Source organism: Labeo rohita, chromosome 17 (genome assembly GCF_022985175.1).
Source record: "Labeo rohita strain BAU-BD-2019 chromosome 17, IGBB_LRoh.1.0, whole genome shotgun sequence".
Taxonomy (NCBI): Eukaryota; Metazoa; Chordata; class Actinopteri; order Cypriniformes; family Cyprinidae; genus Labeo; species Labeo rohita.
The window spans coordinates 35,022,012-35,048,299 of NC_066885.1; the positions used below are offsets into that span (position 1 = coordinate 35,022,012).

At 36.6% G+C, this 26,288-nt stretch overlaps 1 protein-coding gene and 1 long non-coding RNA gene across 4 annotated transcripts in view; one reads left to right on the top strand and one right to left on the bottom strand.

Annotated features, from left to right (window-relative positions):
• The window catches only part of LOC127179848 (uncharacterized), a 53,004-nt gene extending 49,688 nt beyond the window's left edge, over window positions 1–3,316 (bottom strand). For both annotated transcript variants that reach the window (XR_007829563.1, XR_007829564.1), the window contains exons 1-2: window positions 3,194–3,316; window positions 2,716–2,778 (exon numbers count right to left, since the gene is read on the bottom strand). This is a non-coding gene — a long non-coding RNA (uncharacterized LOC127179848). The remainder of the gene's footprint in view (window positions 1–2,715; window positions 2,779–3,193) is intronic.
• A 52-nt stretch (window positions 3,317–3,368) lies between these two features.
• The window catches only part of cdin1 (CDAN1 interacting nuclease 1), a 77,190-nt gene continuing 54,270 nt past the window's right edge, over window positions 3,369–26,288 (top strand). For both annotated transcript variants that reach the window (XM_051133613.1, XM_051133614.1), the window contains exons 1-2: window positions 3,369–3,532; window positions 4,225–4,342. In XM_051133613.1, coding sequence (XP_050989570.1) covers window positions 3,493–3,532; window positions 4,225–4,342 — 158 coding nt within the window. In that variant the 5' untranslated portion in view covers window positions 3,369–3,492. The remainder of the gene's footprint in view (window positions 3,533–4,224; window positions 4,343–26,288) is intronic.

The window sequence follows — 26,288 nt, forward strand, 5'->3', positions numbered from 1 at the left end:
AAAATAAATGAGTGAAGCAGCTTTAAAATCTCAGAGTCTTGTACTCTTTCATGTGAAATATAGCTGTGGGATTTCAGGGGCGGCAGCATTATGACGGATAGAATTTCCCAGCGAATACTGCAGCCATTTGTGCTTAAATCCACGTGAAACCATTGAGAGCTTGTCGTTTGATGACAGTCAAAAAGAGCTCAGCAGCATCACGGAGGGTTTCACTGGACCGAATATAATTACCTCCAACCGCCTTATGGGGGGGGGCAACAACATTAACCTGAAATCCTGAATGCTGCTCTATGGACAGTACCAGCTACTGTAACGGAAAAGAACGTTCAGCTAACATTCCCGTTCAGTTATAAAAACGTTATTTCTAAATGTTCTCAGAATGCTCAAAACGTCATGTTTTGAAAAGGTTTTTCTTGGTTTTGTGATGTGACATTATGTCATGCGATACCAATATTTATCATGATAGTCTTTTACCATTAATAAGGAAGTAAATTATTTCCATGTTTGTTAGAGCTCGAGAATGAACGAAAACAGAACTTGTTTGTTAATTCAATTGCACAGAGTAAGATACCTTTTAATTTAGGGTACATTAAATCAGCTTAATTTTTCCCTAAATTTTTTCCGTTTTTTAATTAATTAATCAATTTATTTAGTTGGACTCTGTGTTTTATGATTTAAATGTATCATCAAAAAATGGTTTCTAATGAAATGAATTCTTTATGTATAATGCATTACAAAGGGTTATTAAAGGGTATAATTCTTTATAATTATTCATATTGTGCATTGTAATACATTATAACTTGTCATAAGTAATTCTAACAAATTTATAATGCATAGTGTAACAATGAATTGACAAGTATTATAACGTATTAACTGTGGTTACAATTAGTCATGAGACTGTACAATGCATTATAAGGTGCATTACAAGGTATAATTAATGCATTAAAACTCTTTAGGCTTTGAGTAAAGTGTTACCAAAAAATCTAATGAAAATATAACAATTAACTTGCATCAAAACATTGCATTTTGTTTTTTTGTCAAACTAGATTATGCACAACAGAACTGTATGAATTAAAATATGGATAAAAAAAACATCTTGGTTGTATGATATTCCTTTTAAAAAATAAATACAATTATAATAATAATAGGGCTGTCAAATGATTAATCATGATTAATAGCAAAAAAACAAACAAACAAAAAAAACTTGACCGTACGATATTCCTTAAAAAAAAATAATAATAATAATTTTACTTTGAAAAGTGCAATTTAGTATACAAGTAACATATTTCTGTCATAATTTCTTTAAGTGAAACTGAACTTTTATTTTGGAGGTTTGTGGAGCAGATGTGCGAGTTTCTGTGTGTATCTGATGACACTTTTTTCTCATATTAAATGGTGAATTGCTAGTGAAGTGACTCTCAGAGAAGCTCTGGAGATGAAGTTCATGTGCTCATGTGGTTATATATTGAAACACAGACGCTGAAATCGCTGTGAGCTTCACGTGCGTTTGCATTTGTGTAGTAAAATAAATTACAGCACTCATTCACACAGAGACATGCGGAATGAATGTTCTCTAAACCAGCGGAAACAAGTAGTACAAGTAGTAAAAATGTTAGATCAGCATCCAACTAAGATGTTTCAGAAAAATGTTCCATGAATGATGTATAAATAACATGATAACATTTTTTAACGTATTAAAGATCACATAACCTTGAATCGATGTTATATTAATGTTACTGGAAGAACGTTTGTTCATAGTGTTAAGAGAACCTTGGCAGAACATTCAATACTAATTCAATACATTTTTACAAGTTAACTAGCCTAAACGAGCACATTTTAGAAGTGGGTTGTATTTTGCAAGTGTGAGGCTGATGCCCTAAGTGTCCAGTGTGTGTGTGTTGAGGTAAAACGGTGTCGTTATAAACGCAGCTCTATGCCGGCGTGCGCGACAGCAGCCATGCAAAGATCAGTGCTGCGTCTCCTGGATATCAAAGCACAACATGCTTTGCAAATTCACCTCCTACTGAGCGCCGGCTGCACAGCTGGTTAACGGCGCTGCGTGTTCCACTGGCCTGTTTACATGCGGCCTCGCAAACCTCTCTGCCTCCATACTCCACGCACACACACACACACACACGTGCGCGTGGCAGCTTCTCCAGGCGTCACACTCCCCTCTGATCCGCTTTTACAGCCATTACATTCTCTGATTTTATCTTGGCGAGCATTGCCGTACACTGATCCTTTGATTCCGGAGCACACGTGGCTTCCTCTATCCCTGATCCTCAGATACCTGTGAGGCTAAACCCATTCCACGTGGCCTGACCTCCGCTTTTACAGCAATCAGCTCCACACCGCCTCAGGACCCCAGATGTCTATCTGCTTTTGTCCTGGACCCAAAGGAAACGGCCCCTTTCTCCAGCCGGCGCTGAGGATCGCTCATTGATTCAGGAATCAAAGGTCACGCGTTCGTATCTCACACGCCGTGCCTCCTTACGGACACTGGATTACTTACCAAATACATTTAGGCCAGGCTGTTATCAGAACTGCCTTTCATTTGGTGAAATACAATTTACCAGTCTGAGGTGAAACTCGGGTGACGTGTATTTGGTCATTTGAACACGCTGCTTTATGTCAAGGCAATTACAGTCTTATGCTGTGAATATTGTGTATAATAGTGAATCAGCATGCAGTCACAATGCAATAGTTGAAACTTACATAAAAAGAGTGTGTGTCAGCTCATGCGTCTCCCTCCATGTGTCTGCAGACAATTCTGAAAGACTGAAAGGAGAAAAAGAAACTCGTGGACATGTATTAACACAGTAAGAGCTTTAACAGTGGAATGAAATGCTTTCACCACTGGAACAATTTATCATAAAGTAGCCCTAAAATAGACAAAAACAACCCTTACGGATTAACTGTGTGAGAAAATATGACAGAATGTCGAACTAAACTGCTTTTCAAATGCAATTTCATTATCAGATTGTTTGTATCAAACATTAAACATGCAAGTCTGTAGTTTATATAACTAAATATTAATTTTTGTTAAGCTACATTTAGCTACAATACTGCCCTCAGGTTAAAACATTTCACTTATTTCTATGTAGACATGTAGGGCAAAAAAAAGGAACAAAATCCTTCGCTTGTAATTTGACTGAAACAGAATCTGAAAGATAGAAATTGTCAAATTAATTACCGTTGCGTATGACTTTATACAACGTTAGACCGATTAATGTATAATGAGCCACTTGTGAAATATTTCTCCTCAGACCAACAGCGAGAGCCGCGTTACGGTCCACCAATCAGCTTCAGCTTTACTCAGTGACTATAGTCATCTTGGCCAATTAGGAGCGCCTTTACTGTTATGTGACGTTTGAACTCGTTCGCGGGAGTTAATCAGGAAGTGACGCTGTAGCATCGCCTGAGCTGCATAGTCTGGGCTGTTTTCAGCGTTGTTTGTATTTTAAAGTGTGTTTTTAATCATTTTCCGAGTGAATGATGGAGTCTGTGTGCGGCAGCATCGCGGCTGTTGCAGGTACAGTAACAGTTACAGCTGCGTGTGTGTGTGTGTGTGTGTGTGTGTGTGTGTGTGTGTGTGTGTGTGTGTTATGAGCTGTCAGTGAGAGTTCACGGCTCTCTTCATGTTTATGTTTACATTATATGCATATTATAAATATTGTATTGTCTATTTAAGACTTCTCACTGCGTGACAGATGTCTTACTAAGTATTTAGTACATTCGATGTTTTATTAGCCAGCAAACATGTGCTAGGCTTTGCTTTCTCTGATCAGAGTTCAATGTCACCATGGTAACAAGCACTGCTAATTACTACAGTAAAATCTTAGTATTGTCTTCTTATAACATCGTGAGGAAACGTATCAATGTACTTGATAGTAGAAGCGAAATGTAGTGTTTACCATTGTAAATATTGTTACTTGATAAGCACTGTGCCTGTCAAGACTTTTTTTTAAAGAGTTTCAGTCATTAGAATATATAAATATTAATGCACTGATTACAGAAGGTATGACTTCAATGATCAATTTCTGTAACATGTGTCATATGTCTTGTAATTATAATATATAAAATTAAAATACGTAATGTTTACAGTTTAGTTAGAAATATTGAAATACGTGATTTGAAACCGAAATTGTGGAGTTGACACAAGGAGGTTGACGTCAGAAAATAAATGAATCGATCTGTAATGAATAAATTTTTGTTCTCTTCCAGATAAAGCGGCGAGTCGGATGCAGATCTGCAGAGCCGAGTACAGAGTGATCGGGCGATTCATAGAGCAGCTGCGACCCACACGACAGTGCATGAAGACACTGCAGACACAGTTCCCACAGTAAGATACATCACAAACACTGCAGACACTTTCGTTGACGGTGCTCACCTTCGCACTGGTGAATCTCACCTATTGATCAACATAGACAATCAAAGCTTGGTTTGAGTGGTTAATAAGATTATCATCACTGTGAATCTGCTGGTTGAGTTTAATGCAGGATTATCAAAAATGTCTGTGTGATATATATTTATGCTTTCCACACCAACTAAATATGCTCAAAAAACAAACAAAAAAAAAAACTAGGGCTGCACGATTTGACAAAAAAAATCTAATTGTGGTTTTTCTGAGAAAAAATGTGATTTAAAATGTGATTTTTAAAAAAAGAAAAAAAAAATTGCTGTGATTATTTGTAGGGCTGCCAAATTTGGCCAGAATTTTGTGATTTTGTAAATCAACACAGCTAAATAATAATAGTAGTAATAATAATAATAATAATAATAATAATAAGGCTGTCAAATGATTAATCATGATTAATATCATGCAAAAAGCCAAAAACAGTCTGTTATGTTGTGTGATATTGCAGACTGACACTTGTTATCATCTTATTTTCATTTATTGTCATAGTCATATGCATACTTGTTTGTAGTACAAACAGTTTTACTGTTTACTGCACTTTGTTATTCTTTATTTACCTGTAGTGACAAATGGATTAGAGGTGTCACACATTTGGCAGCCCTAAATAATAATAATAATAATAATAATAATAATTTAAAAATAAAAATATAAAATGTACTAAATAAAAACAAAAATAAAAATGAGTTTTTAAAAATTATATATTTAATATATATATATATATTATATATATATATATATATATATATATATATATATATATATAATTAGATTAATAATACTTTGATTATTAATAGATTTTAATGTTATAAAATGACCAAATATTTATTTATTGCTTAGCTTCAATGTGAAACATCCAACGCATATATTTAATTAAATCGTAGCCTTTGGGCAAAGCCACATAATGATTTTGTTTTTACTATGATTAATGGTGCAGCCCTACTTCTTACTGTGATGTTTTGTTAGACCAAATATCTGGTAATAATAATAATCTAATAATCTGCCATCAAATATCCCTCTCATATAGTGAATATGTTGATTGTTTGCGTGTGTGTGTTGTGTCTGTGACAATGAGAGCGTGTCTTTATTGAATGTAACACATGTACTCCCGTCAGACCCCTGAGACGTCGCCATTCTTCAGAGGTCACTTAGAAAGTCATATGAAGCAGGAGCTTCCTGTTTTCATCGCGCTGTAATCACAGCTAGAGTACGGCCCCCCACGTCCCGCAGGAATACACCGTCTACCCTCAGCGTGCCGCTCTTATTGGCGTCAGCACTTTAGAGAATGTGGTGTGTATTAGTCTCATGCCCCAGATGTGCTGCTTTATATGCCATTGTCCTCCTGGAATATCCTGATATATGGCCTCGTTCATTCGCGCTCGCCGCGTGTTTTGTCTTGCCGGCAGATTCGGCATTTGCGTTTATTTTTCCAACGGCCAGAAGTCCGACCCAAACCCGAGCTGAGAGCGCCGTCGGGTTTATTTGAGCAGACGGGATCCCTGAACGTGGACCGTAGTGTTTTCACACGATGATTGTGCTCGTCCAATCAGCTGAGCGGCGCTCTGGAGGCTTTGTGATTGGGCTGGCAGGAAATCGGGCTCTTAAGACACAACATATCGACTGGGCCATCCATCATCGCTTAGCATGCGCTCAGGCCTGCCAATACACCCCCCCCAGTTTGAGAGGCACAGGCCTCCGCAAATACTGGCGCGGAGCGGCGTCCTCTGTCGTTCCTCATCCATGTTGTCACTGTGGGGAAGGCCGAGCGGCCCTGAGCTCATCCCATCTGCAGCTCTGTCATCTCCTGAACGCCGCACCGCTGCACACGCGTCCACGTTTAACCTCAGCCCGTCCTTTCAGACGCGTACGCCTGCTCATATCTATAGGTGTCATATTCATACAGTGAGAGCTATTATGATGGGTGCAGAAAGTTTTATGTCGTTATATGCTGATATTTTGCTAAGGCCTGTTCTGTATAATTAAATTAGTATCCACACCTGGGTATGATAATGTTTTGTTTATAAAAAGTGCCCTGCAGTTTTGCGTCTGTCGCTTTAAATGCTGGAGCTCTTTAAACCAGGATGGATTCTGATTGGCTGTCAGTGTTTTAAAAGTGATTCCAATAGGGGTTATTGTAGTAAACTACAACTGAAACTAAAATGAAAAACAGCTAATCTCGATGATCTCGGAAAAGATTATTTTAAATCGCTTTTCAACTGGTGACTGACACTATTACATATACTCACCAATGCCGATTTGTACTCTCATTTGGCGCTTGGCGAGTGTTGATTTTAGGCCCTATGTATGTATGTATGTAATTATGTATGTATGTAATTATGTATGTGTGTGTGTATATATATATATATATATATATATATATATATATACCAAAAACTACAAAAAAGCAACAACATTATTTAACTAAAGTTAAAATGAAATATAAAATAATATAATTTTTGTTTTAATAATAGAAAAATAAAACCTGATTAAAAAAACTAATAGTGACTATAATAGTATCAGAGCAACATTGTTCCTTCATATATTGTGTGTATATATATATATATTATATATTCAATATTGTTGTTATCATTATAGCTTTAAAAAAATTAAAACAAATCTCAGTTTAAACTAATTCTGTTTAAAAACTATATCTTCTCATTATCATTATAAATCATCATTGGTGTGAACAGGCATTTATTTGGTGGGGTGTTTGGATCTCAAGTGAATTCACTTCATTTATTTTGGCAAGAAAAAGAGGACCGTGTGTTTACCTGCAGTGTTGGTCTCCACAGCTATCTGAGTGTTTAATAAGGAGTTTTGAGTGCTCTTAACCGTGTTGCTAAGGTGTTTTGGGTGGTTGCTAAGGCAGTGCAGAGATGTTTCTTACTAGTGTGGGTCAATAGAGGCCTCCTCCAATGATTTCTATGATGATCTACAGCAGTGATTCCCAAACCTTTTTGGTCAGCTGAATGTCTTAAATATAAAATATTTCTTTGAAATCCTCTCTGAGATTAAGTTAATATTTCAACAATTTAACAACACATTCAAATAAAATGTTTTTATTATTATTATTATTATTATTATTTTAATACAGTAAGTGTTTTATTTGAAGACAGTGATTTTATAATACCATGTGTAGTATCACAAAATTTTACTGCAAGTAGTAAATTTTGTGAGTGTGAAAATGGTGTACCTGGTGCATGTTGCGTTCTCAAATGCATATTAAACTCATGGTAGATGCAGAGGCGATCCGAGACGCTGAAGACAACACATTGTCACCGCTCATTTTTAACATAAGACCTTTTCCAAAAACAGTCTGTCCAAAAACATTCAATCATTCATTTGCACACACCACCGTTTGTTTATTTTCGTTTTACGTACAATATCATTATGAGTGTTTCATCAGCTCATGAACCCTTTTAAGTTCCCTTACTAACCCTAATCTGCAGATGTTGTTCTGGCCTCTAAACTAAAACATGACTGCCAGCATTCAAGTGACAAATTACGTTTGAGTGACTAGTTACAGATTTGTCTGATAATATAGATCGTTCTAAAACCTGTTTGTGCATAATACAACAGAACTAATTTGTGGCTGTTGTGTACTGTTTCTGTAATTACACAAGTGAGTTAACAGACAATGTAAGTCTCATGAACTTTGAATATATAACATTTCCCGCTGCATACTGCATCAGACATTAAAAGATTCTGTGAGCGTGTCCATAATCACTTTAAATGATTCACTGCTCGAGTGATCCATTGTGAATTCAGTTGGGTTTGTTATTATTGTTTATTTTTTTTCCTGATATTCATTCAGGAAACACTGTTGCTAATAAGCTGATATCTGACAGATGCACTAGGGCTGAATGGTTAATAAAAACTAAATCACAAAATGGCTTAATTCAAATCTCAGAGGTTTCGACTGAATCAAATATTTGCTGCATGTTTCAGAGTGAAGCACAGCACTGTGTTCATTTACACATTCAGCTCATGATAGCAGTATTTTCAGTCTCTCACAACGACTCACCTTGAATCTCTGCATGTGCTGTAAGTTTGAGTTCCTTATAAAACATATATAGGAATGTGAAGTGCTGCCTATTTCACTGGATTTGTAGTGAGAAGCGTTTATAAATCTGTTGCAAACAAAGCAGAAGCTGTAAGGACTCCCTGTGGTTTACTGCCAGCATAAAAGCTTGATGCTTTAATGTTGGAAAATGACAAAAAATGTAAATGTAAATATTGGTATAGATATTGGACAATCCAACGCTCTCCATTGACTTTGTATTGCGGGAAGCTCCCTCCTTGTCAATTCTGACTTATAACAAAAAAACAGAACAATGAACAATGTCTAAAAGCTGCCATGTGACAAGGTGTACAGTAAACCCAGAACTACGTTTTCATAAGCTGTCGACACCAAAAAATGAGCGTTTAAAGACACAAATGGTTGTAGATGTCAGGGTATTTCACGCTGGGCCATTCAGTTGGATAATTTCTCCATCAAAAGGAAGGTAAGGAAAAGAAGCACTGATATAGACTAGTGATGGTAAGTTCGGATCATTTTACCATCTCTGACCTTTGAGTCTCGTTTCTGCAAAACGAACAAACCTTTTTTTTGCGTCATTTCGTTCATTTCAGCAAACTATAATTATATGTTACGTGTTACTTCTCTAACACATCTACTGCTTACACAAACGTTGATCACACTACAAACAAGACAAAACTATAATGCTATAAGAAACAGAAAAGGTGAATTCATTGTTTACCTGGGTCTTTAGTCTATGATTAGCTCACCTCACCTCTTACCTGACAAGTTTTCAGGTTTGAGTCGTTCGTTCATCACATGACAGCCCCATTAAGCTTAACCAATGCAGTGTGAGCCAGAAAAAAGAATTGATTAGGTAATCTCTCAAGTCTTCGGGTTCGAGACGTTCATTCATCTATATGATGCTGCGCAAATGCGCATGCACGACTGAACGAATCACTCCCCAAGATGACTCGTTCTTCCCCAGTCACATTGAAGATTTGTTCAAAAAGAACGAATCATTCAAGAACAACCCATCACTAATATAGACCATTAAAATTTAGTTTCTCAACATATCTCCTCCTCTCTGGTTTGCATAGGGTGGTGAAATAATCTTTTGAAATGGTTAAAAATAATGATTGTTTCCTGTTGGTTTAAGTTTCCCTCCAGTGGGCGTAGTTCTTAGCATAATATGACACGTTGAGCATTACTTTTATCCTTGTACGCTCATTTTTTGGGGGTCGACAGCTCGTAAAAACATAGTTCTGGGTTTTTTAGCTTGTTTACTGTACACTTTGTCACAGAGCAGTATTTAGCAGTATTTTTTTTTTCAGCTTCCCGCAATACAAAGTCAATGGAGAGTGTTGGATTGTTTCATCCACAGGTGGGCGTGGTTTTCAGATTATGACGCGTGCTGCTCTGTCTCTCTTGTAATTTTATGGTTTTACTGTAAAATAAAATTGTTTTATTAATATATATATTTTTTTTTTTTTTATTACAAAATTAAATTATTTCTTATTTTTAAACTATTTTTTATTTAATAGAGTTAATTTACCACCTTTAACAATAACCAGAAACCACCCTAGAAACCAAAGCAATGTGCTAAAAGCCAATCAGAAGCTTAGCAAGCTAATGTCAGCACCCATTAATCATTAAGATTAATCATGTTCTGGAATGCCTAATAAATGATAAACAAAAATAGGTTTCTTCAGCTTTTTTTGGGTATGCAGTGTGTCGATATATTTACGATTCCAAATGTTAATATATTTGATTAATTGTGATCAAATGACATCTGTGCAGTTATACACATGAATAAATGGTCACATGCGTCCGAGAGCGTATCGTCCTGTCTCGCGTCTGCTGGACGCTTCCGTAACACAGATGTTGAGAGTCATCTGTCAGCCAGGCCTCTCGCGGCCCGAGCTCTGGCTGTTCTGAAGGGAGCGTGAATTGGACACGGTGCTGTCACTCTCCCCCGTCTCACAATGGAGACGCATGCAAATCCCGCACACCCCCTGCCTGCCCAGCGTCTAGAGCGAGCGCGGAGCGGGGCGTGATGGGCGGCTGGCGAGGGTGACATCAGCCGGGCCTTTCCTCTGACTCCTCGGCATTAGAATTGGAAATGAAGCGCTCTTAAGAGTGCCGTCCGGATCGTATGGGGCGCTGTCACTCCTCCCCTGAGAGGGGCCGCGGCCGGGCCCCGTACAACCCCATGAATGAATTTGGGTGTAATGATCGGCCCTCTTTAAAATGCCGTTCCACCCAGTTTGCATATGTCTCCGGAGCCGGAACGAGGAGGAATACGGGAGATGTTGGGAGCAGGACTGGGGCAGATGCTCCCCGTTTGGGCGTGTTCGAATCTGCTAACGCCAAGGCCCTTAATGCATCTGAAACGGGCCCTAATGTGTCGTTTTCATCAGCGCCGAGGCGGGATGCAATATGGTGCCAGTGGCTCGCTTGGGGAATATGAATTTTGATTAAGGATGCACTCAGGCTTTTGAAATCCCGAAGAAGTGTCAGAATAATGGATGTCGAGCAAATGTCAAGCATTTGTTAATTTCTCTGTTATCGGGGGTTTATCTAGCGCGATCCGTGCGGTAAAGCGCGCCGTGCCATTGATATGCTGATTGCTTGGCTGCAGACGGTGTGTTTGTGGTGGCGCACTCGCAGAAGCGCTCCTCATTGATTATTTATCGCTCATCTGCCCGTTATCCTCCCATTACATGCCTGTTAATCCAGCGGCCGAGTGGGACTGACGTTAACCAGCCTCATTTCACCAGGCCTGCTGAGTCTGACTGGTTTAGTGTCACTTGTGTGTGCTTTGTCTGCCGTTTCATGAACTCAGAAAGCACGAAGACCTGAGGACTCAGAAGTGACCGAAATCAACAACTGTGTGACTGGTTCAGGTGAATGCATTGGTCGGGCCCTGTGATTTCCATGATGTGAAACTGCGGACAGAAAATAAAACTATCATCAAATACACACAGATACTCAAACTCTTCATGAATTACCTGTCAAAACAGCTTTGATTTAAAGTAAATAAATTGTAGATGTTACTATTTTACAGCAGAATGTACTTCTCAAAGTAGTAGTAATAACAACTTTAAGGAATATTGCACATCATTTTTATTTTTATGCCTTCGATTGTAGGGCTGTCAAACGGTACCGGGTTCTGTACTTTCGGTACTGAAATTTTAAAAACGTCCATTTCCCGCTCACATTTGAGCGCTGTTGAGCCGGATCCGCTGACACACGTGGCTTTCAAACGCTTCCGTTATGCTTATGTGTGAGCGCTCGTTGAGGAGCGTGAAGCACTTATCATTGTAGCCAATCACAGTCATGTCTGTTGAGCGTGTGAACACTATGGCCGATCAGCGATGTTTAAAAATTGGCTCAACAGCGCTCAAATGTGAGCGGGAAATGGATGTTTTTAAAATGTCAGTACCGAAAGTACCGAACCCGGTACCATTTGACAGCCCTATTTGATTGATTTACTACTGTTTTTGATCAACTTTTTGTTGTTTTTGTTTTTGAAAATGAAAACCGCCAACACAGGATTTCTGAAAAATCTAACATTTTATGTTGCCGTATTATTGTAATAAATGAACTATTAATAAACTAAGAAGTTCTATGATTTCAGTTGATTAGGCATTTTTGGATTATTAAAATTTAAATTAAAACAAAATTGAAAAGAAAAGAAATGCAGAAAAATTAAAAAAAAAAAAAATAAATAAATAAATAAAAGGAATGAGAATAAACTAAGACACTGAAATTGTATTTTTTTTTCTTTTTAATAAATTGTTGTTAAAATGTAATTAAACCATTAAGAATCACAAAAAATAAAAATGGAAAATAAACAAATCCTGAAAAATTAAATTAGGAAAGAAAAAAAGAAAGAAATATAACTGCTTTGATTTTAACAGTTTACAGTATTTTACTGTAGAATGTACTTCTCAAAGTAGTAGTAATCATAACAAGATTATTAAATCTGTATTTTTAAGTAATATTGCACATTTTTCAATTTTTTTTTTTTTTTAGTTTTATGCCTTTTGATTACTACTGTTTTTGATAAACTTTTTTGTTTTTGAACATGAAAACAGACAACAGCGAATTTCTGAAAAATACAACATTTCATATTGCCATATTACTGTAATAAATAAATAAACTATTAACAAACTAGAAGTTCTGTGATTTTAATTGATTAGGTTTTTTTTTTTTAAATGAGAAAAGAAAAGAAATCCAGAGGAATTCAAAAAAAAAAAAAAAAAAAAAGGGAATGAGAAGAAACAAAAGTGCTGAAATTGTATTTTTTCATTTAATAAACTGTTGTTAAAATTTACTGCACAGTACAGTACATAGTGACTTTCAGTGAAGGGCAGCAGCACCACAGAGTCTTTTTTACATTTAGTTAATTTAACTTGCCTATAGATGCTCATGTTGCTAAACACTGAGAACTAAAACATGAGACGTGATGCAGCAGTGAGCACTCAAACAGTGTATATGTTCGGAAGCTGGTCAGATCTGGAGCGCAGCGCTCTCCTCTCTCAGGCTTCAGTGTGAACAGAAGCGGATCTGTCAGCTCAGGCCTGTGGTTTCTTTCTCTCCCTAATCACAGAGCTGCTGGCGTTTATGTGTTTAGACCAGAGGAAAACAGCCCTGTGAAAGAGGAGGCTGTGAGCAAGAATGCATTTTCAGGGTGTCAAGGCTGATATGTTGAAAGCATCCTTGATTTGCGAGAACCAGAATGAAATTCTTCCGTGTAGTGAGTCCTGTCATGCTTTGCCAAGATTGTGTGGTGAGCAGAGAAAAGCACTCATGAAAAAACACAAATTATCTGACCTCAACTGTGTAAAGACATTCAAACCAGGTCATTATTTTGACACAGGCTGTTGACTTGATATTCAGTCCTTTGCGGTTTTATTTTTTAATTAACTCATTTTAATTACCAGCAACACAATATTCATCTGTGTTTCCAATCTTTTATGTACAACTGTCTATAATTCCTCTCACCCTGTCTGTCAAGAGGTAATGTTGATAACTGTGACACACAGGAAGTGACATCATTTGCACTCTTTCTACAGCATGGTGATAATGTCATTCCAGTGTCTCCTACAGGATGGGGTCGGACCGCTCTCTCTGTGCATCTGAAAGTTAAATGCAAGAAATCTTTGCATTGACTTGTACCTGGACTTGAAAGTGAAATCAAACCACTTTTTAGTTTCGATGTAGTGTCTCAGTTTACGTTACTTTCACACTGATGCTTTAGGAAGCCAAACCATAAGGTAATAATAATAATAATAATAATAATAATGCAAAGGTTAAATTAACAACAGTTGTTATTATCAGTGTTACCCCTAAGACAGTAATGTATTATTGTAACAGCTGCATTGCAAAAGAAATGTAAATGAAAAGTGAATATTCATAATGATTATTTTACTTTACAGTAGGAAAATTACAATGTTAAATTTTAATGTTAATTTCTTCATTTGCAAGAGTTAAACCCTCAAGCTGTTATTTTGAAAAAGTGGTTTACAAATGCATATAAAAGACATTTTATGTTGTTATGAAAACAGTAAAATCTTAGTTGTTAGTGTTAATATCAGCAATGTATTTTTAAGTTCAAAAGTTGTATCTATTAGCATTAATTAATGCACTGTGAACTAACATGAACATTTTTATTGACTAACATTAACATCAAAGATTAAGAAATGCTGAAAATGTATATTGTACCTTGTTAGGTCATGTTAAATAAAGGGGTCATGAACTGCCTTTTTAATTATTATTTTGTACTGTTCTCTGAGGTTCACTTATGTTATTTTTACATTAAAAAAATCATTATTAAATTACGAAATTAAATTAAAAAAATTAAAATACAAAATGTTTTGACCCCCCTCATCAGAGCGCTCTGTTTGAATAGGTGTGGCAGATTGTGGACTCGGAAATAAACACCCACTGCTATGATTGGCTAATAGTTGTGTATGTTTGACAGCATACGTCCTTCACAGATGGATGCATAAATACTGAATTCATATCAAACGATCTGTAGCAACAGATAAAGCAATAGTGAGCATGTAAAAATAGTTACACTTGAGTGTTGTGACATTACTGTCAGGTCCATTGTATGTACAATATATCCAATATATGTCAGCACAGCATCGTCTTTTAGTTTCAAAATACTGCTTCGAATTGTGGCTTGTTTGTAAACACATCCACGGTAAAATGAAGTGAACAAAAGACCAAGTTCTCACTGACGTGGCCTGAAACTAAACAAAAAAGAAATACAAAAAAAAAATCCACTCTTTCCTAATGTTGGGATCAGTTTTTCCACAACTTGGCACTGCACAGCGTCGTCTTGTCTTCGGAGCCATCTTTATCATTTGATTTCTGGGTAGACCCGCCTTCATCTCGTTATTTACACTACATTGGTGGGTGGGGCTAAAAAGGCAGTGATGTGGAATTAGGTGTTGAAATCTTAAAGTAGGCACTTCTTAAAGAAACAGAGACATGAATACAGTAGCCGAAGTCTCACATGTGTCACAACAATCACAGGCTATGCATTGTGTCATCTGCGCTTCATTCTGAGGACACAAGATCACATGACCCTGGTACCGGCTTGGCCATGCTTTGAGATGCGTGTGAGATGTGTGCGAGGCCTGAAGTGTTTGCATGCTGGGAGCAGTTGCAGTGCTTGAATGGAACAAATTGGCCAGAATGGCACAAGCGTCGGCAGCGTTGCTCCAGGCAGGAGGCCGCTGGTCAGCGTAATCTGTTTCCTCGCTAGAGCGCCGATGCCCAGTGCACGATGGGTAAAGGAGGCTTTGCTGACAGTTTTCAGGAGAACTGCAGTAATGATTCTTGGAGGCCAGACCAAAATAACTTTAACACGTCCTGTCACAGAAAGCGCTACGAGTGCCACCTTTCACAGACGATCATAATTAGCGCTGGGATTGTGTTATACGTGTCTGTGTTTGAGGTGACTATTGAGAAACCACTGCGACAGCTGGAGAACATCTCATGTGTTCGTTTAAAAAATGACTCTGTGCAGATTCACGAGCCACAGACTGACTGTCTGCAGTATTCATAAATCCTGTGTGGTTTATTGGCTTATGTAGTTAATGCATTAGGAATCATTCATCTATAGGCTATTGTAATACAACTTGTCAAATGTGAAAAATGTATTAGTATATGCAGAAATTAACATTAACTTCTGTTTATACATTCCTATAAGAAGCATCGTTCGCTGTTTTTTCATGATACCGAATGCATTAACTAAAGTTAACAAGTCTTATTGTGAAGTATTTGAGTTAATAATAATCAACCACAACGTGTGTGAAGCAGGATTCACAGAGAATGGTCAAAGCAATACGTAGGCCAATACACGTGTATATATAATGTATGAACCGTTGTTCAGGTCAAGACGGGAAAAAAAATATTTTATGCAATTTAGAAATCTGTCAGATACTTTAAGCTTTAAAAAGAGGAACTGTTGCATTTTCATTTAATTAGGTACATTTTCAAAGATGAACTGTCATGCATTCATTTGATTACTGTTGTAATTGTAATAAATTTGTAATAAATCATAAAAGAGAATCTAGAAGAATGACAACAGAAAGTACAGGGCACTGTTAATGTTAAAAATTTATTAAGTTATTAATATGATGAATTCAGTTGATTAAACATGTCTTTCAATTATTAAAATGGAATTAAAGCATTGAAACAATTGCATTAAAACATTAAACACTGAATTTAGGAAAAATACACACAGAATTTTGTAATATTGGTTTGACTGTTCTTTATTTCTGAACTCCAGTGTTTCATAATGTAGGGCCGTTTTATTTTTTTCCGAATTCAGTTTTTTTTTTTTTGTTTGTTTGTTTGTTTGTTTACATTTTTCTGGACTCTTTCTTTTTTTTAATGGTTAAATTAAATTTGATTAATCAAAAAGCTTGTCTAATTAATTAAAACCATGAAACGTAATTTAACATCAGTTTAAGTTTAACAAAAATTAAATGTTTAGGGCCCTATGAAATATTTTATTTTTGTCCACCTTATTGTTACCAAATTCTGTGTTTTAGCATGTCTAATTATTTGAATGCATGAGAACAAGTTACGTTTATTCTTACAACAGCCTTGTCAAATGTTTATTTTTCTCATAAATTCTGTGTTGTGTATTTGCATTTATCTGGTTATCAAATGAAGGCATAAAGCATTAATTTTATGTATCTTGTTAATGAAAATTAAACATTTACTTTTTTGGCAAATAAAGGGCATTTACTATTACAATTAAAACATTGAAGACATATATGATTATTCCTTAAAATAAGGTTTTAATCATTTTAGTAGTAGTATTACATACATTCTGCTGAACAATGGTAATGTAGTCCTGCCACATCTTCATGTTAAACCTTTTATTTTGACGGATTTCCGTGAATACCTTGACATTTCTGTGTGTATATGATATGATGATAGTTTTACTCAAATGAAATGGTCGAATGCTCATGAAGTGACTCTCAGAGCAGTTCTGGAGTTGTTGTTCGTGTATTTATATCCTCATTTAGTGAGACGGCAGACGCTAATATGACTGCGTGTCACGAGCGCTTCAGTAAGAATAGTAAACAAAATTGCTTGTCTACGCCATTCATTAACATGGAGACACACAGAATCCATATTTAAATAGTCATTTTGTGGCTTAATATTTACATATATTAGTCCATATTGTGATTTAAATGTAATGACCTATTTTTAATTAATTCATCCAAACAAATTCTGTGACATTTCGCATTAAACTGTAAATTCCGTTTTTATGACTGGATTCCACGATGCTGTCCGCAGAAATCATAGGGCCCTAATAATGTGAATCTGTTTTTACACTGTCATCACACCGATTCATTCATTTGATTTGAATCATCTTTTATTTTGATTTTAGCTACAAATAAAAAGAGAAAGCAGTCATATGACATACAAGTACAGACATCCTCACTTGCAAACATTCAGATATAAACCATTTCTGAGTTCAATTTCTGTTGTGAAATGACTGATTAGATGACACACTCACTTCAGCTCACATATACTCTGATGACCATAACATGAGATGATGGTGCTTCACGCTGTTTATTATGAGTCCACGTTCAAATATTTATTTCAGCTGTGTGTAATTTTAGGTTTATCTCCTCGCACAAGACCTTCAGTCCGTGAATGTTTTCCCCTTCCAGCAGAAATCGGTCTGATTGCGGATGTAGCGACAGGCTCAAGTTTCTGTCTGCGCTGTTGTGTGATACGTCACATTCATCATAGCTGACTGTCGATGGAGGCGAGGCAGATGTTCCTTTGCACTTATCTGCATGTGTAATTAGGCCAATTTGCATATGTAGAGCATGAGGCACAAACACAAGCGTTTTTGCTTTAGTGATAAATATTGACTTAAGGGGGAAAATCTCGGTAAGATGCGATTATCAGACGTTACACACTCGGACCGCCGCTGCAGATTAGTTCACGTGCATTTCCGTCTCCAGATGTTTACTGAAGTTCACCCGCAGTTGTTTGCGTGTTAGCCTGCATTTACTCCTGCTAACCTTGACAGACAGTCAAGGAGCAATTCGGACATGATTTTCTCAAATGCCTTAAAATCATTAGGAATAAAATGAGCTGCGTCTCAGGCAGGCTTTGCCTTGACGGATGTGACGGGATCTCCACGTATGGATCTGCTGCAAACGCTCATTATTATCAGAACATATGACGGTGCCGGCGCTCCATTAGCCAGGTGGTGTTCATTAGGTTAATTGCTGCCGTTTCTTATTATTAATAGTTTGTGAAAGTGACACGCTTGGAAATGGTTCAGTCCGTGATTAAAGATGTGTGTCAGAGGTGTTGTTCTGCTTTTATTTTCTTATGTTTTGCTGCGTGTTTCAGCGGAAGTGGAGATTTGATCCTGATAAACCAGGGTTTGAGCATTTGAATCTGTTGTTCATTTCTCACGAACGTCGCACAGATGAACTCGTCTTTCATTGTGAATGGCCGGTGAGTTGTGGAGTGAATCGGGATGAAGGTGTGGAGCGCGTTTCAGACGCGCTCGTATTAATGCATCACGTGCGGCTGTCAGGAGGGTAATTATGGCCAGAGCGGCTGATTCCCAAAGCGCTCTTGTGTTTCCAGACCTTCTGTTTTATCATGTTGGGAATGACGCGCTGTAGGCCATCAGCATTACGCTCTTTATGACCTTCTAATGATGCTCTTTATTTGAACGCTGCTGAAACGTTTCCCTTGATTTTCCCTAAATTCAAGACTATTATAGAATACGAAGGTGTTTTTTGCTGTTCTGTTTTGATAAAGCTTAGAGTAGGAGTGTGAATCCCTCTCAGTTCTATTTAGAAACGATTTTTGTGAAATCAGAACGATTTTAGCCGATTCACAAAGAGATTCGATTTGATTCGATTTGGATTAATGATTTGATTCTATATTTTAAGTGCATTCATAGGATTAAATAAAGATTTTTCCTATTGTGTCTTTTGTAAGACTACTTTAGATTGTTTCTTGAACCAAGCAAGTGATGCAAATTTATGCATTGGCAGATGCTTTTATCCCAAGTGACTTACACTGCATTGAAGGTATGTTCATACACATTATCAGTTCTTGCTTAAATATTATTAAATATGCATAAAGGCTGTATGGAATATAACAAAGAGAGCAGTGTGCAGATCAAATATTTTAGAGCTGAAAGTATTGTATTTTGTAAAGATGTAATTTCTGTGAGGATTTGTAATCGGTGCATTGAGAGAACAAGTGAATTTCTGCACGTAGATTCATAGAGACTTGCAGAAAAGATTCTGTTTTGATCTTCTGCAGCTCTGACTGCTCTAAGTTCAGCTTGTTTGGAGGATGTTTGCTTACTGCAGTCTTCCTGGACTGCTATTTGCATTTTCAGGACATTCACGTGTTTGTTCCTGTGGACTCGCTGTCCTGCTCCGGCTTCTCACACTTCAGGTTCTCCTGAAGCTCTTTCTTCTACTTGCGTGATTGTTTTATGATTTCAATAACATTGCATTGTAGGATACAGTATTATTTGTACTCTATTCTGGTTGTATAATACAAAACACATTTAACATTTATCCTAAAAACGCAAGATGAGTGCAATTGCATTTAGGCTGAAATTTTTATAGACAGCTCCCAATATTTTCAGTGCTGTTTGATCATGTGTTTGGTCATACAGAACATGAGCATACTGTGCACACTCTAAATATGGTTTAGTGCTAGTAATATGTGACCCTGGCCACAAAACCAGTTTTAAGTAGCACAGGTATATTTGGCAATAGCCAACAATACATTGAATGGGTCAAAATTATGGAAAGATTATATTATTATTTTTATGCCAAAAATCATTAGGATATTAAGTAAAGATCATGTTCCATGAAAACATTTTGTAAATTTCCCGCCACAAATATATCAAAACTTAATTTTTGATTAGTAATATGCGTCGCTAAGAACTTTATTTGGACAACTTTAAAGGTGTTTTTGTTGTTGTTATTGTTTTTTTTGCACCTTCAGATTCCAGATCGTCAAGTGGTTGTATCTCGGCCAAATATTGTCCTATCCCAACAATCCATACATCAATGGAAATGGTATTTATTCAGCTTTCAGATGAATATAAATCTCAGGAAGCAGTTATTCTTAAAGTGTAGAACGAGTTACCACTAGTGGTACACAGAGGAATCACTAAATTACATATAAATGTTAAAACACAATTTTAATTTAATCTTTGAGTGAAGGTTTTTTTTTTTTTTTTTTTTTTAACGTTTAAATACAGTACTTTTTTTTTTTTTTTACTTTTATATACAATACATTTTAATTTAATCTTTTTTTTGTTTGTTTTTGTTTTTATTTACCTGTATGTAAGCACAGCACAGTGCAGTGTTCATCTTTGTATTTAATTTATTTACAAACTTTGTATTTACAATGTTAAATGGCTGACAACAATAAATATTCTTAGGAATATTTATCGTTGTCAGCCATATAAATATTATTAGGAATAAAACTGCCTTGTTTTTGAACTGTGCAGAGCTGTAGCTGAATAGTTAGGCCCACTACGCTACTGTATTTTAATGTTGGTCATTGTGATGGTACTTGGAGAGACAAGTATTTTCTGAGGTGGTACATGGTATAAAAAGTTTGAGAACCCTGTCATAAAGTATAAATCTTCGTTCAAAAAATTGACCCTTATCACTGGTTTTGTGGGTCACATGTATGATGAGCCCACTTACACTCTTTGTTTGCCTCTGACTGACTGAACACCAACAGTGTGCTCTTCACTACATCTACTCTAGACTAAAGACTCTTCAGATGAGATGATACAGATGGTACATTGATCTGTCATGCACTGGAAATACACTTCTGTTCGAAGTAACATTTCTTTGAAAGAAATGAATACTTTTATTCATCAAGGACTCATTAAATTTATCAAAAGTGACATCAAAGACATTTATAATGTTGCAAAAGATTTCGGTTTCAAGTAAATGCTGTTGTTTTGAACTTTCTATTCATCTGTGAATCGTGAAAAAATAAAATGTAACACAGTTTCCACAAAAATATTGGGCAGCACAACTGTTTTCGTTGATAATTTCCGCTATGCGGAAAAAACGCAAATGGAATCGCGGAATCCAGTCATAAAAATGGAATATACTGAATAACACGGAATGTCACGGACTTTGTCAAAGTTTAAATGAATTAATCAAAAGTAGGTCATTACACTTAAATCAAACCGCAATGAGGGCTAGTATCTGTAAATATTACGCTGCAAAAATACCATTTAAATGTGAATCCTGCATGTTCTGCGTGTCTCTGTTTCTACACACTAGGGCTGTGTATTGCCAAGAATCCGGCGATACGATACGCATCACGATACAGGGGTTGCGATACGAGATGTTGCGATACATTGCAATATTGTAAACAAGGCGATATATTGGGATATTTCTTATTTTATGAATAGGACATAATTTTAGGAAAGCTGTAATTAAGAACACACCACCATATGCAAACCATTCAATGTTATTGAATCACTTTTTGTGCAGTATGAGTAAAGGGGGAAAATAAAGTGCTCGCAAGATTCTTTAGTTATTAAATGTATAAAATGTAAGCTTTTATAAACAGACCATATATATTTTTAGACCCTGCTTTACAATTTAATTTTACAATTGTAACCATGTCAGATCATTTTGATCTAAACTTAAGAATTACATCTGTTTAATATCATTAAAAAAAGTGCTTACAGGATTCCTGAAGAAAACAAAAGAATTGTAAAACAATCAAATAAATACAGATATTGGACATTCTAAAAACTTTTTGTTCTGAGAATTTTGCAAGTTTTGGATTTTGCAGGATTTTTTTTAGTTTGTAATTACGCACCGCGTGGAATCGCCGAGACCGCGACGCGAGCGCCGCCTCAGCTGCACGAAACAGCCCCACCACGAGAGAAAGCGGCAGGCAGGCCCTTTCACGGGACACTGCAAGCAGCAGAACCGCGGCGCGGGCGCCACCTCGTCTGCATCGGGCGCTTCTGCTGCTCGCCGTGTCCTGGAGCGAATGTTACCTCAAAAGCCGAAATGACGCCACACTTTACACCGAGGCGGGAGCAGAAACTATTCTTTCATCCTCCATTAACACTAACATTAGTGGCGTGCCCTCATGCTAGTATTTCCTGTCACTGTTTAAGTTCAGAGATAAGAAGACCGCAATCTAGCAGTCAGGATAAAACGAAGCAACTGTCATGAATCTTGTATGATTATTATTTTTTTTAAATATCGATATTCTGTTTTTTAGAATTGATACAGTATCGCCAAACAAAATATTGCGATACACACGTGTATCGATATTTTCTTACACCCCTACTACACACACTGAAGCGCTTGTGATGCTCGCAGTGATTTCAGCGTCTGTCGTCTCACTAAATGACGACGGAAATACATGAACAATATCTGCTGAGAGTCACTTCATGAGCATTTGACCGTTCCATTTTAGGAAAACTAGCGTTATGTCATACACACACAGAAATGTAAAGATAGACACAGCAACCCGTCAAAATAAAAGTCCGGTTTAACTTGAAGACATTGCACCAGAAATATATTATTACTACTACTACTAAAATGAAACAAACATTATTTTTTAGGGTATTATCACACAACATTTCTTCCATGCTTCAATTTTAATGGTAAATTCCCCTTTGTTTGCCCCCAAAAAAGTCTGCCTAACTTTCAATAATTAAAAGATAAATAAAATTAATGTTTTATGCCTTCACTTGATAACCAGGACATTTTAAATACACAACACAGAATTTCTGAGGGTTAAAAACCTTTCATAAGGCTATTTTAAGAATAAATTTGAATAAATGAAGTATGCATTCAAATAATTAGACATGATAGAACACAGAATTTGATAACAATAAAACATATGGTGAGAAAAAGTAAAACATTTCATAGGGCCCTAAACAAGTCATTTTTGTTAAACCTTTATTAAATCGGTGTGTTTTTTTTTTTTTTTAGTTTGATTTTAATTAATTAGACATGCTCTTTGATTAATAACATTTAATTTACCCATTAAAAAGGAGTTGAGAAAAATGAAACGGGGAAAAAACAGAATCCAGAAAAATTAAATGGAATTTAGAAAAAAAATAAAATGGAATTTGGGAAAAAATGAAACTGATTTCATAGGGCCCTACACTGTGTTGTAGTGCACATGTTTCATTGTCGTGTGTTTGCTGAAGGAGTGTTGATGCTGATTCAGATGCAGAGCCTCTCAAAGCTGTTTTTCATCTGATGATGTATTTACTCGTGGGAAAGCCTTTCAGATCTTAAACGGTGAGTCTAAACAAGCCCATAATTCAAAGTTCGGCCCATTGTTTGACACAGATCTGTTTTCACAGATATTAAGGGCAGTTTACCTCCTTTTAACTCAACAGGCTAAAGATTTAGCAATTAGGCCCTAATCACGATCATTATATGGAGTAATCCATCTGAAACCTAACAGATGTGTGAATGTGGGCCGCCGCTGGTCAAGGTCCGGTGTTGATGTGTTCACGTAATGGCTGTTATTTGGCCGGTGCGGTGGTCGCTCGTGACTGGAATGTCCTCTGATCTTCATGCTGCGTTTCTTCTGTCTTTGTTCACTGCAGCACACTGCCAAAACTCAGGCAAAACTTTAAGATTGAGTTCTCTCACTTACTTTTCAGAGACTTAGTCCTGACCAAACCGCAGGCGTGAACAGCTTTACACATCAGGATTTGTTGGTCGTTTAGTGTTTGTTTGTTTTTGTTGAGCCCCACTGACCCACATGAGCAGCATCACTGCTCCAAACTCCTGCTCCACCACTGGGTTTGGATTGGATTGGTTATGATTATTTTTCGTTTTTTGTGCTGCTAGTGTTGTCAAAAAAATTTAATTTTCAATACATAGCTATTCTGAATATTTGAAGAGGTTTCAGTACTGATTTTCCGCAGGATCAATGCACTGATAGCAGCTGTGTTTTCTCACTCTCTCTGTTCTCCATAGTGTGCATGTTTAGTGATGAACTTAATTACACAATAAACAATGATTATTATATAAATCAATTAATAAAATCTATAAAAAGAGATCCCGTCAAGAACAGTGAGCGAGGACGTGGACACTTTCGGTTTTAGTTTGTTCTGTCCAATCAGCAGTGAGAACACCTCAAACGCTGAATAAATGAGCGGAGGAGGGTTTGGAGTGCGGGATATTCCCGTCGGATCAGTTTTCCGGGTCCACCCCCCTCCGCAGGTGTTTGACATTGAGCTCTGCTGAAGATGAATGTAGCTTATGGCCATCCGTGGAATTGAGCGGCCCTCGGGAGCTGCAGCTTCCTGCCATGAAAGGCTCCTTTTTCAAAGGCCATCGGCTGCAGTGGGAATGTTCCTGAAATCCCACAAACTCCGGCCCATCATCATCCCAACAACCCAGCCCAGGCCAGCTGCTGACGGGACTCGAGCGCCAGTGTCCCGCACCACCGTCAATACCATGCAGTGTGTTTACATTCCAATTGCACAAATGTTTATGATTCTGAAAACATAAAACAAGTTTTATGACGTAAAATTAGAAATGGCTCAGACACGTAGTGCTCATTTCATGTCCATTAAAACTGCATATTCACTGACATAATAGATCTGTTGTCTAATATTTCCCAGAGAAAAACAAACTGATTATTAATATTTGAAAAACTAGCTGCCAAATCAGAGCCATGCGGTGAAACAACGTGCAGAAGGAAAAAAACACACATCAGGAAACTATATCACATAAAACAGGAAATAATAATGATGACGAATCTGATGTCAGTATATTAGTGACATTGATTTTATGACTCGTTTAAGCGGATTTGTTTCAGTCATCGGGGATATTTTACAGTTTCATCTGGATTTGATCTCTAAATGCATGAGCACTTCTTATAGGATTCAGGAGCCGAGCTGATGCTCTTGAAAAGATTCAGATGATTTTGATCAGCAAGGTTGCCAGGTTTTCACAACAAAACCCGCCCAATTGCTGCTCAAAATTATCCCAATTGCATTTCGAGGTGGGGGTCCCCGTTAAATATTATGTTTCAGGGGATACACTTTTTTCCGCCCTGGTAAATTTGCACTTCAGGTAATAAATATGACAATATTGGGGTCAATTCAACTTGCGGACGTCAAAAATAACCCACGGCAACAGTGTTAAAGTAGCCCAATTCTGCGGGAAAACCGCAGACTTGGCAACACTGCTGATTAGCATTAAATGAGTATATCAGTTCCAAATATATTTCATTGAACTCATTGTTTGTGGCTTTCGGTTTGAACCTGAACCCCAAAAAAATTAAGAAAAAGTATGGTTTTAAGGCCTGGAAAAGTCACCAAAATAAATTCTGTTTTAAAAGATGACAGACTCCAACATCAAAAAATAAAACAAAAATAAATAAATACAATTTTTTATATATGTGACCATGGACCACAAAACCTCAAGATTACTGTTTTTTTTTTTCTTTTATGCCAAAAATCATTAGGATAATAAGTAAAGATCATGTTCCATTTAAGATATTTTGTAAATTTCCTACCGTAAATAAAAACTTACCAAAACTTAATTTTTGATTAGTAATATGCATTGCTAAGAACTTCATCTGGACAACTTTAAAGGTGATTTTCTCAATATTTAGATTTTTTTGTTTTGTTTTGTTTTGTTTTGCACCCTCATATTCCAGATTTTCAATTAGTTGTTTCTCGGCCAAATATAGTTCTAACCTAATAAACCATACATCAATGAAAGATTATTTATTCTGCTTTCAGATGATGTATAAATGTCACTTTCATTCATGTGTGTGTGTGTGTGTGTGTGTGTAAACTGACTGTCTATTAACTGTCTAAACTGTCTAAACTGACTGTTATTATTATTATTATTATTATTATTATGGTTGTTGTTGTTGTTGTTGTGATTTTATGATTTTTTTTTTTTTAACTTGCCTTGCCTATTGTGAGCTCATGTTAAATTTGTACTCAAATATAATAGATCTATACTGCATATCAAATATAGTTCAATAAGTACCAGCATCGCAGTAGATGTCATATATAATATATGCTATAAAGAACTGTTTAAAATGAACTATGCAGAAATTAAAAAACTTCAAATGAGATGTTTTTATATATATATATATGTAGCGTACATACACATTTGTGCGTCAGATGGCGTTGATGACGTTCTGCGTCAGTGACTGGGATGTGTTGTGCTTTTGTGAGTGAGCTGGTGAGGTCTAGAGGTGCGTTGTGTTGTGTTGAGCTGACACAACAGCCGCTCATACGACACCTATATTCCTCCGATTTCACACGAACCCGGC